General features: G+C 43.0%; 1 protein-coding gene across 2 annotated transcripts in view; it reads right to left on the bottom strand.

Annotated features, from left to right (window-relative positions):
- Positions 1 to 796: 796 nt before the first annotated feature.
- Positions 797 to 12,669, bottom strand: part of LOC141147122 (histamine N-methyltransferase-like) — a 70,061-nt gene continuing 58,188 nt past the window's right edge. For both annotated transcript variants that reach the window (XM_073634248.1, XM_073634247.1), the window contains exons 6-7: positions 10,390 to 10,483; positions 797 to 4,185 (exon numbers count right to left, since the gene is read on the bottom strand). In XM_073634248.1, coding sequence (XP_073490349.1) covers positions 3,836 to 4,185; positions 10,390 to 10,483 — 444 coding nt within the window. In that variant the 3' untranslated portion in view covers positions 797 to 3,835. The remainder of the gene's footprint in view (positions 4,186 to 10,389; positions 10,484 to 12,669) is intronic.

The raw sequence follows: 12,669 nt of genomic DNA on the forward strand, positions 1-12,669 counted from the left end.
GATCAGCGATTTTTAGTGGGACTGCGACATTGTGATGGACAGATCGCTATAAAGATGCACTGATTACTGTATAAAGTACACTGCCAGGGAAGGGGTTAACACTAGTGGTGATCAATGGGTTAGGTATGTTCCCTGGTAGGTGTCTCTAAAGCCTCGTACACATGATCGGATTTTCCGACGGGAAATGTTTGATGACAGGCTGTTGGCGGACAATCCGACCGTGTGTATGCTCCATCAGACAATTGTTGTCGGACTTTCAACCAACAAATGTTGGATAGCATGTCTTCAAATTTTCCGCCAACAAATGTGTGTTGTCAGACTTTCCGAGTGTGTGTACACAAGTCCGTCGGACAAAAGTCCAAAGTACAAACAGGCATGCTCGGAAGCAAGGAGGAGCCAGAAGCAGAAGCGGTTGGTCTTGTAAACTAGCGCTCATAATGGAGAATTAACATTCGTGACGCGGCAAATTATGAAATCTCCAAATGCAGCGCACAATTCTCTTCTTCTTTAATGGGATAATAATGAAGCTGCTTTGCTGGTGATACTGATGGAGTTATTGCAAACAAATTTTCAAAGGCTTTTTTTTTCTAGTGATATCAAGAATAATATTATTATGCTGCTTTTTTTTTTTTTATTTTTTTTTTTGGGCAAGTTACCACAACACCATTATCCCGTAGTTTTTGATCAAAGATAAAACTATGTTGGTGTCTCTTGTTAATTTTACATTGGGAGTACAGTGGCATTTACATTTTAAAAAATACAAACTGTCATTTGAAGTAAAACACAGAGCCAAGTATTATTCTACACAATTTTTTTATTGTGCATTAAAAAAAGAAGACAAATAAAATTAGACATGATATCCGCCAATAGAACTTAACCAAAAAGTGCATTCTATGCATACAAAAATGTAACAAATCAAATCATTATTATTCAACTAAAAAATAATGTCAAAGCAACAACTCCAAGGCCAATAATAAATAACACGTTATCTCCGCAATTCCGCAACATGTTTGGTTGACGAACGGCCGCTCAGAAATGAACTGAAAAGCACAAATCAACACTCACCAAACTTCTACTAACACGAAATTAGCAGAAGGAGCCCAAAGGGTGGCGCTGAAGAGCTGAAAAACCATGTAGTACGTCTAGTATGTCACTGCGTTCGTAATTGTTGGCCAACATTTGTGTGTATGCAAGACGAGTTTGAGCCAACACCCTTCAAAATAAAATTCAACGGTTTTGTTGTTGAAAAGTCTGATCGTGTGTACGAGGCATTAGTGATCATATTCCCTCTGTTCTCAGTTGCATAAGAGCTGGGGGTGGAGAAGCAGCAGCACACTGATCTTCTCAGTGAAAGGCTATGCGTGGGGGGAGGTGTCAGCCTGCTCTCCTCCAATGATCAGACATGTCCTGAGTTTGCAGGATAGCTAGAGATCTGACCATGGTGTATTCTCCTGCTTAGTGTGGTCAGTTTTGAATAGGAAAGCAGAGAGACTGGCAGGAACACCAGGTATTATACACAAAGGAAGCAATAAAAAAAAGAGCAGGAATATGTACAGCAGGCACATATCAGGAGTATGAAGTGCTGGGGTAACAAATGCATCAAATGTTTTAGCAGGCCCCTTTCACACAGGGGGGAGATCGCTCCGTTGATCCTCGCTGAGCCGGCGGATGACAGGCCCGTCTCTGCACACTGACCGGGGAGGGACCTGTCAGAGCCCCGCTGATCTCTATGGAGAGATTGGACGAAAACGGACAGCAAGTCATCAGATCTCATCCGATCCGCCAAGACAGATGATAGACGTATCGCCATATTTCTGTCCTGAGCGGATCGGATGGCAGACGGGTGTCAGTAGACACATCTCCGCTGACATCCGCCTGCCCATAGGAGTCAATGGATGGCCCGGTTGGATCTGCCTGGAAAAACAGACAGGCGGATCTGAGCTGACTTATTGTATGAAAGGGACCTTAAACCATTAACAATTTAAACCCAAACTCCAACTCACACTTTATAATCAGTTATGCCCTGTACACACGATAGGATTTTCCGACAACAAAATCCATCTGATTTTTTCTGACGGATGTTGGCTCAAACTTGACTTGCATACACACGGTCACACAAATCTTGTCGGAAATTCCGAACGTCAAAAACGCGGTGACGTACAACACATACGACAAGCCGAGAAAAATGAAATTCAATAGCCAGTGCGGCTCTTCTGCTTGATTCCGAGCATGCGTGGCACTTTGTGCGTCGGAATTGTGTACACACGATCGGAGTTTCCGAATGGGATTTTGTTGTCGGAAAATGTTATATCCTGCTTTCAAACTTCGTGTGTCAGAAATTCCTATGGAAAATGTGTGATGGAGCCTACACACGGTCGGAATTTCTGACAACAAGGTCCTATCACACATTTTCCATCGGAAAATCCTATCGTGTGTACAGGGCATTAAAGTTTCCTTTTGGGGTAAAGGTTTTGCATGAATAAATAAATGCTGATCATTTTATCACCCCCTGCCAGTGTTAGGTGGTTCGTTCCATCCATGTAAGCTGATCAGTTCTGCTGGAGAGTTTGTGCTTTTGAAAAACAGCAAACTTACTGGCTGGAAAATAGAAGAAAGAAAGCCTAAAAAAAAGAAAACTAATGCAGCCATCACATCTGAGATTTGGTAAGCTGCAATATAATAAAAGCTTGTGTTTGGGTCTAATACCGCTTTAAAGTGGTTGTAAACCTTTACATATACCCAGTAAAGTGACTGGCCTCAGGTGATACACAGAGATGAAGCAAATCCCCCTACATACTGTAAGTTTTATCTGTCTATCTGCAATCTTCTTTTCTCTACATCCATTCAAAGTGCTGAATTTATATGGTTGTCTGAGAGTTCAGAAAAAAGGGGGCGGAGAGCTGAAGTTACACTCTGCAGAGCTCAGTGAGGAGAACTCTGAGAGCTGATTGGAGGGAAGGGACACACCCCCTTCACACAGGAACAGAGCTGAGGCTGTCAATCTGCTGCAGATCCCTCCCCTGACACCTTTTTTTTCCTTTTGGTGTCAGGAAAACTTGTTATGCCCCGTACACACGGTCGGACTTTGTTCGGACATTCCGACAACAAAATCAATGGATTTTTTCCCACGGATGTTGGCTCAAACTTGTCTTGCATACACACGGTCACACAAAGTTGTCGGAAAATCCGATCGTTCTGAACGCGGTGACGTAAATCACGTACGTTGGGACTATAAACGGGGCAGCAGCCAATAGCTTTCGTCTCTTAATTTATTCTGAGAATGCGTGGCACTTTGTGCGTCGGATTTGTGTCCACACGATCGGAATTTAAAGGATCAGATTTTGTTGTCGGAAAATTTTATAGCCTGCTCTCAAACTTTGTGTGTCGGAAATTCCGACGGAAAAAGTCCAATGGAACCCACACACGATCGGAATTTCTGACAACACAATCCGATCGCACTTTTTCCGTCGGAAAATCCGACCGTGTGTACAGGGCATTAGTAGTGATACATGCTGAGGAACGAAGCAGCAGACAGAAATGACACTTAGTGTTCTGGATTGACAAGTACACACTATAGACTAGAGGGATATGCTTTGTTCATGTTCATGTCTGAGGGTTACAACCACTTTAAATTCACATTTTTTGTGAAAAGAGAACTCCAGATTTTGCTTTTCCCTATTCCAGACCTGTGATGTAGGAGATTCAAATAGGGTTAAAGTCAAATACAGCCCGAAAAACAAGCATTATTATAGGAAGGTCACAATGACAATCTGAGGATGTCTCGAATGACAGGTGTCAGTTGAGAAAACTTTTTGAAAAGTAAAAAAACTATTTGCTACCCAACCACAATTGCTTTAATCCTTGTATCCAACAAAATCTTGCCATCTCTCCTGACGCTGAATTCCGGGCTTTGCAGGTCCTCCATGATTTTTGCTTTGATGTCAGCGGGTGCCGTTTCTGCAAAATGCAATTTCTCTGTGACCGCATCGAGCAACATCCCGCCAACGTCACTGCCCTCTACAAAACACTCGGTGATGTCGAAGTACGAGTCGATGTCATGGGTCTCGTATCTCACAGAGATAGTATCAAGGATACCAGTGACGTCCTCCGAACACAAATCCATGCAATATTCTTCCTGTGAAAGCCATTTGTGTCTCTTGTACAACTTACTCCATCCGCAGTCCCCTGTAGAACAATCAGTGAGAGTGAGAGGTGTGACTTTCCAGGAGCAGCCAATCACAGGCACCATACACGGTCATTGACAACATCTAGCATCACCTTTATTAAATGAACAAAGTCACTTTTTGCTTTTGACCTTTACCCTTACATTTACAAATACATTTTAGGAGATATCTACAGATGTTAAAAGGAAACCCATACTAGGGGAAATAAACAGGATGCCATTGCTGACATTCTTCTGAACCTGTTAATTGTCTGGTTGTCTCTGGCTTCAATACTGGAGACCAGTGGCGTTGCTAGGGGGTGGCTTCTGGGGCCCATAGCCCCGGGTCCAGAACCAGTCCTACCATGGCTCCCAATGGACCCAGGCAGCAATTTGAGAGAGGCGTCAGAGCACGGCAGGCACTACCTGCATGATTCGCACCGAGTGCAGACTCAGTAATAGTGTTGCGGGCTGCCTGACACAGAGCTGTCCCACACAGCCACGGCACTCTCACTGAGTCTACACTCGGTGCTCCAGTGATACAGCCAGAGCCCGGAGATCAGTGTGAGAGTGAGTCTCCTCCCTTGCTCCACCCATATGATAGAGCCGGGAGGAATTTTTCTCACAGGAGCTCCTGAGCAAGGGTGGCGCCAGGTGAATGCAGGCCATGGAGGATGGAGGGGGGATGGGGGGAACTCTATACTACCCTAGTTTGTCTGTATACCCTAGCCTGTCACCGCTGTTCCGCCCTCACTGTGTCACTGCAGGCAGCAGATAGATTACATCATCTCTCACTGCCCGTCTTCTCTCTGGGACCCAGGCAATGCATATATGCTGCATCTGGTGGCAGGTGACACAGCAGGTGACAATCTACATTTGGTGGCAGGCGACAAGACAAGCTGCATCTTGTGGCAGGTAACGTGACAAGCTCTCTGGGGACCCTGATGTAATGATAGTATATAATATATAATGTAAAATATACAAATACAGTATCTCACAAGAGTGAGTACACCCCTCACATTTTTGTAAATATTTTATTATCTTTTCATGTGACAACACTGAAGAAATGACACTTTGCTACAATGTAAAGTAGTGAGTGTACAGCTTGTATAACAGTGTAAATTTGCTGTCCCCTCAAAATAACTCAACACACAGCCATTAATGTCTAAACCGCTGGCAACAAAAGTGAGTACACCCCTAAGTGAAAAGTCCAAATTGGGCCCAAAGTTTCAATATTTTGTGTGGCCACCATTATTTTCCAGCACTGCCTTAACCCTCTTGGGTATGGAGTTCACCAGAGCTTCACAGGTTGCCACTGGAGTCCTCTTCTACTCCTCCATGATGACATCACGGAGCTGGTGAATGTTAGAGACCTTGCGCTCCTCCACCTTCCGTTTGAGGATGCCCCACAGATGCTCAATAGGGTTTAGGTCTGGAGACATGCTTGGCCAGTCCATCACCTTTACCCTCAGCTTCTTTAGCAAGGCAGTGGTTGTCTTGGAGGTGTGTATCATGTTGGAATACTGACCTGCGGCCCATTCTACAAAGGGAGGGGATCATGCTCTGCTTCAGTATGTCACAGTACATGTTGGCATTCATGGTCCCCCCAGTGCTGGCAGCACTCATGCAGCCCCAGACCACAACACTCCCACCACCATGCTTGACTGTAGGCAAGACACACTTGTCTTTGTACTCCTCACCTGGTTGCCACCACACAGGCTTGACACCATCTGAACCAAATAAGTTTATCTTGGTCTCATCAGACGACAGGACATGGTTCCAGTAATCCATGTCCTTAGTGTGCTTGTCTTCAGCAAACTGTTTGCAGTCTTTCTTATGCATCATCTTTAGAAGAGGCTTCCTTCTGGGACAACAGCCATGCAGACCAATTTTGATGCAGTGTGTGGCGTATGGTCTGAGCACTGACAGGCTGACCCCCACCCCTTCAACCTCTGCAGCAATGCTGGCAGCACTCATACGTCTATTTACCAAAGACAACCTCTGGATATGACGATGAGCACGTGTACTCAACTTCTTTGGTCGACCATGGCGAGGCCTGTTCTGAATGGAAGCTGTCCTGTTAAACCGCTGTATTTTCTTGGCCACTGTGCTGCAGCTCAGTTTCAGGGTCTTGGCAATCTTCTTATAGCCTAGGCCATCTTTATGTAGAGCAACATTTCATTTTTTTCAGATCCTCATAGAATTCTTTGCCATGAGGTGCCTTATTGAACTTCCAGTGACCAGTATGAGAGAGTGAGAGCGATAACACCAAATTTAACACACCTGCTCCCCATTCACACCTGAGACCTGGTAACACTAATGAGTCACATGACACCGATGAGGGAAAATGGCTAATTGGGCCCAATTTGGACATTTTCACTTAGGGGTGTACTCACTTTTGTTTCCAACGGTTTAGACAGTAATGGCTGTGTGTTGAGTTATTTTGAGGGGACAGCAAATTTACACTGTTATACAAGCTGTACACTCACTACTTTACATTGTAGCAAAGTGTCATTTCTTCAGTGTTGTCACATGAAAAGATATAATAAAATATTTACAAAAATGTGAGGGGTGTACTCACTTTTGTCAGATACTGTATATCTACATAAACATGGCAGGGGGACATGTTTACTGTCTTGGGGGGTCTGATTGAGGAAGAATGAAGTCAATAACCTTCCACCTCAGTTCTACCGGGATTCTCCCTCCTCTCCCTGAATCTCCACCTCTGGGCTGGAGAAACTTGTAGAAGAATTCTGACAGAGATGACCAGTGAGGTGCCGAGATCGCACCTTCATAAATTGTCTGTTTTTGTCAATCACAGATTCTCTGTGTGCTGAGATGATCCGGGAAGAACATGGTCTCCAGTGATCATCTCCGTTTTTATAAACTGCTAATGATATGAGGAGAGCTGCGATCATCAGGATTGTAGCTCATCTCAGTTTCATAAATGGACACCAATATATGAAATATTTGGCTGTAGCAGGAGGCAGTTTGTTTACTGAAGGGCTGGAGAGCTGTATAATGAGTGTCTGCAGGCAACAGTGAAGCACGGTGGAGGTTCCTTGCAATGTTGGGGCCTGCTTTCTGCAAATGGAGTTGGAGATTTGATCAGGATCAGTGGTGTCCTCAATGCTGAGAAATACAGGCAGATACTTCTCCAGCATTCCATACCATCAGGGAGGCGTGTGATTGGCACCAGATTTATTCTGCAGCAAGACAACGACCCCAAACATACAGCCAATGTCATTTGATCAGGATCAGTGGTGTCCTCAATGCTGAGAAATACAGGCAGATACTTATCCATCATGCCATACCATTAGGGAAGCATGTGATTGGCACCAAATGTATTCTGCAGCAGGACAACAACCCCAAACATACAGCCAATATCATTAAGAAATCTTTAGTGTAAAGAAGAACAAGGAGTACTGGAAGTGATGGTTGGGCCCCCACGGAGCCCTGATCTCAACATCGTGGAGTCTGTCTGGGATTACATGAAGAGACAGAAGGATTGTGTGCAAGTGTACCTCAAAGATTTCATGCTGTTTTACAAGACAAAGGGTGGTCACACCAAATATTGATTCGATTTTAATTTCTCTTCTGTTCATTTCCTTTCCATTTTGTTCGTTGATAAAATTAAACTATTAACACTTCGATTTCTATAAGCATTCTTCATTTAGAGCATTTTACTACCTAAAATATTTGCGTGTGTGCGTGTGTGTGTATATAATATATATATATATATATATATATATATATATATATATATATATATATACCGTATTTATCAGCGTATAACACGCACATTCATTTTAAGAGGGAAGTATCAGAAAAAAAACCCTAAATTTTAACTAAGGAAATCTGAAGAAAAATAAGGGTCGGTGCCCATCTGCAGCCTTTCTATTGCCTTCAATGCAGCATCCTCACCATTGCCACCAGTACAGCCTGATCGATGCCCATCTGCAGCCTAGAAGGGACAGGGAGGGGGGGCAGGATGAGCGCTGATAGATTACATACAGTGAGAATCTCCTATGATAGACAGAACAGTGGTCCAATGGCAGCCCAGGAGACGGGACTTCCTATTACAGAGACCGCCAAGTAAACAGGAGATTCTCACTGTATGTAATCTGACGGCGCTCGTCCCGCCCCCCTCTCTGTCCCCTCCGAGGCAGCTAAAATTGAAGTATTGGCGTATAACACGCACATGCTATTTGCACCCGATTTTCATGGTGAAAAAGTGAGTGTTATACGCCAATAAATACAGTATATATATATATATATATATTTATATATATATATATACACACACAGTATCTGACAAAAGTGAGTACACCCCTCACATTTTTGTAAATATTTTATTATATCTTTTCATGTGACAACACTGAAGAAATGACACTTTGCTACAATGTAAAGTAGTGAGTGTACAGCTTGTTTAACAGTGTAAATGTGCTGTCCCCTCAAAATAACTCAACACACAGCCATTAATGTGTAAACTGCTGAAAACAAAAGTGAGTACACCCCTAAGCGAAAATGTCCAAATTGGGCCCAATTAGCCATTTTCCCTCCCCGGTGTCATGTGACTCGTTAGTGTTACAAGGTCTCAGGTGTGAATGGGGAGCAGGTGTGTTAAATTTGGTGTTATTGCTCTCACTCTCTCATACTGGTCACTGGAAGTTCAACATGGCACTTCATGGCAAAGAACTCTCTGAGGATCTGAAAAAAAATTGTTGCTCTACATAAAGATGGCCTAGGCTATAAGAAGATTGCCAAGACCCTGAAACTGAGCTGTGGCACAGTGGTAAAGACCATACAGTGGTTGAACAGGACAGGTTCCACTCCGAACAGACCTCGCCATGGTCGAACAAAGAAGTTGAGTGCACGTGCTCAGCGTCATATCCAGAGGTTGTCTTTCGGAAATAGATGTATGAGTGCTGCCAGCATTGCTGCAGAGGTTGAAGGGGTGGGGGGGTCAGCCTGTCAGTGCTCAGACCATACGCCGCACACTGCATCAAATTGGTCTGCATGGCTGTCATTCCAGAAGGAAGCCTCTTCTAAAGATGATGCACAAGAAAGACCGCAAACAGTTTGCTGAAGACAAGCAGACTAAGGACATGGATTACTGGAACCATGTCCTGTGGTCTGATGAGGCCAAGATAAACTTATTTGGTTCAGATGGTGTCAAGCATGTGTGGCGGCAACCAGGTGAGGAGTACAAAGATAAGTGTGTCTTGCCTACAGTCAAGCATGGTGGTGGGAGTGTCATGGTCTGGGGCTGCATGAGTGCTGCCAGCACTGGGGAGCTACAGTTCATTGAGGGAACCATGAATGCCAACATGTACTGTGACATACTGAAGCAGAGCATGATCCCCTCCCTTCAGAGACTGGACCATGGGCAGTATTCCAACATGATATCGATCCCAAACACACCCACAAGATGACCACTGCCTTGCTAAAGAAGCTGAGGGTAAAGGTGATGGACTGGCCAAGAATTTCTCCAGACCTAAACCCTATTGAGCATCTGTGGGACATCCCCAAATGGAAGGTGGAGGAGCGCAAGGTCTCTAACATCCACCAGCTCCGTGATGTCATCATGGAGGAGTGGAAGAGGACTCCAGTGGAAACCTGTGAAGCTCTGGGGAACTCCATGCCAAAGAGGGTTAAGGCAGTGCTGGAAAATAATGGTGGCCACAGAAAATATTGACACTTTGGGCCCAATTTGGACATTTTCACTTAGGGGTGTACTCACTTTTGTTGCAGGCGGTTTAGACATTAATGGCTGTGTGTTGAGTTATTTTGAGAGGACAGCAAATTTACACTGTTATACAAGCTGTACACTCACTACTTTACATTGTAGAAAAGTGTAATTTCTTCAGCGTTGTCACATGAAAAGATAGAAGAAAATATTTACAAAAATGTGAGGGGTGTACTCCTCACACACAGTGTGTGTGTGTGTGTATATATATATATTTTTTTTTTCCACACAAATACCATACTTTAATGCTACTTTTGCACAAACTTTCCTCTAGGTACTTCCATATTGAATTCATGTACCTCTTTCACCTCCCGCATCAATATTCCAATAAAGCAATGTTAGTACAGCAAGTCACAGACACAAACCTCACTGATTTGACTACATTAAGAAGAATCTGAGGTGTAGAGTTTGGTACATCAGCATTGCTCTGCATCCAGTTTATGATCCCACAAACAGAACAGAAATCGATGTAACTCACCTGTTATGAGGGTGATGATGAGCTTTCCTCCTGGGGACAGACAGGATATGAAAAACTCCAAGGTTTCTTTTATTGGAGTTGTATAGTATACCATCTGAAACACACGATAACCGCACTTCACCAACCAATGTGTGCTTTAAAGGAAAACTTCTCTTTCTTTAGATAAAACTACTAATTACTACAATAATAATGTAATAAATAATACAGTGTTGAGAAGGTCATTTAATTTTAATCTGCAGCTGCTAATATTTTTTTATAGGGAAAAAAAACACATTTAAAAAAGACAAAAACGTTTAGCTAGTTCAACAAATAGAAAAAAAAACAATTACATAGAGAACCTTCATATGCAGAATCCTATACCCAGAGCTGATCCAGAGGAAGGCAAAAAAAAAAACCTTATAAAACATGGTCCAAATTGCTCCTGGGGGAAAAAATTCCTTCCTGATTCCAATCGGATATCTCTTGGATCAACATGCAATGGTGTTATTACCTATCAATGTTAGCATCCTGTTATAGTTTGTGCTTTTATGAATGCATCCAGCTTCTTTTTTTTTTTTTTTTTTTAAACAATCTGCTGAGCTGGCCAGAATTATTTCTCGAGTCCATTCCATTCGATTTCTCTAGTCCATTCCACATTTTCACAGCTCTTACTGTGAAGAAGCCTTTCCATATTTGGAAATCTTTTACTCCAGACATAAAGAGCGCCACCTTGTCCTTTGTAAGGACCTGAAAGTGAATAACTGTACACAAGTTCACTATATGGACCACTTATGTATTAACCACTTAAGGGCCTATTTTTCAGACTCGGTGTTTAAAAGTTAAAATCATTTTTTTTTTTTTTTTGCTAGAAAATTATTTAGAACCCCCAAATATAATATATATATTTTTTCTAACACCCTAGAGAATAAAATGGAAGTCGTTGTAATACTTTGTCACACCGTATTTGCACAGCGGTCTTTAAAGCGCACTTTTTTTGGAAAAAAATACACGTTTTTGAATTAAAAAATAAGACACAAGTAAGGTTAGCCCAATTTTTTTTTATATTGTGAAAGATGATGTTACGCCGAGTAAATTGACCCAACATGTCACGCTTCAAAATTGCGCCCGCTCGTAGGATGGTGACAAATTTTTACCCTTAAAAATCTCCATAGGCAACATTTAAAAATTTCTACAGGCTACCAGTTTTGAGTTACAAAGCAGGTCTAGAGCTAGAATTATTGCTCTCGTTCTAATGATTGCGGCGATATCTCACAAGTGTGGTTTGAACACCATTTTCATATGTGGGCTACTCACGTATGCGCTCGCTTCTGCGCGTGGCCTCGTCGGGACAGGGCGCTTTTAATTTTTTTTTTCTTATTTATTTTAATTTTTGTTTTTTATTTTGATGCTGTCCTTTTAAAAAAAAAAAACTGGGTCATGTAATGTAAACATTCCTAATAGAAAAAAAAGCATGACAGGACCTCTTAAATATGAGATCTGGGGTCAAAAAGACCTCAGATCTCATATTTACACTAAAATGCAATAAAAAAAAAAAGTAATTTGAAAAAAAATTTCTCCTTTTAAGAGTATTGGGCTGAAGTGACGTTTGACGTCGCTTCCGCCAGTTAATGCTATGGAGCCGAGTGGGGCCATCTTACCCTCACTCAGCAGCCAACCAATCTGGGGAAAGGACCTGATAGTCTCAGCCGCTACCAGCGGCTCCGGTAAGTGGCGGAGACCACCGGAGCGCAGCGGGAGGGGGGCCTATCCCACCACTGATTAAAAGTGATCTTGCAGCGAATCCACCACAGAGACCACTTTTATCTGGAAGAGGACTACGGGCTGAAGAAGAGGATACCGGGGTTATGGCAGCTAGCTCCTGCCATAACAATGATATCCCTCGTCAAAAAGCCACCGTATAATGATGCCGGGCGGTCCGTAAGTGGTTAATATATGTTAATCATATCCCCCTTAATCGTTTTTTCGAGATAATAAAGTCAGTTCCTCTAGTCTTTCCTCATAGCTGAGCTCCTCCATTCCTCTTATCAGTAGATAACATGGCTCCCCAAATCATCACAGGCTGTGGAAACTTCACACTGGACCTCATGCAACTTGGATTCTGTGCCTCTCCACTCTTCCTCCAAACTCTGGGACCTTGATTTCCAAATGAAATGCAACATTTTCCACAGTCCGTGATGATTTGCAGAGCCATGTCATCTGCTGGTGTTGGTCCACTGTGTCCAAAGTCAGCGCAGCCCTCTGCTGACCAGCTTTATGGAGATGCTGATTTAATTTTCCAGC

Source organism: Aquarana catesbeiana, linkage group LG06 (assembly GCF_042186555.1).
Source record: "Aquarana catesbeiana isolate 2022-GZ linkage group LG06, ASM4218655v1, whole genome shotgun sequence".
Lineage (NCBI taxonomy): Eukaryota > Metazoa > Chordata > Amphibia > Anura > Ranidae > Aquarana > Aquarana catesbeiana.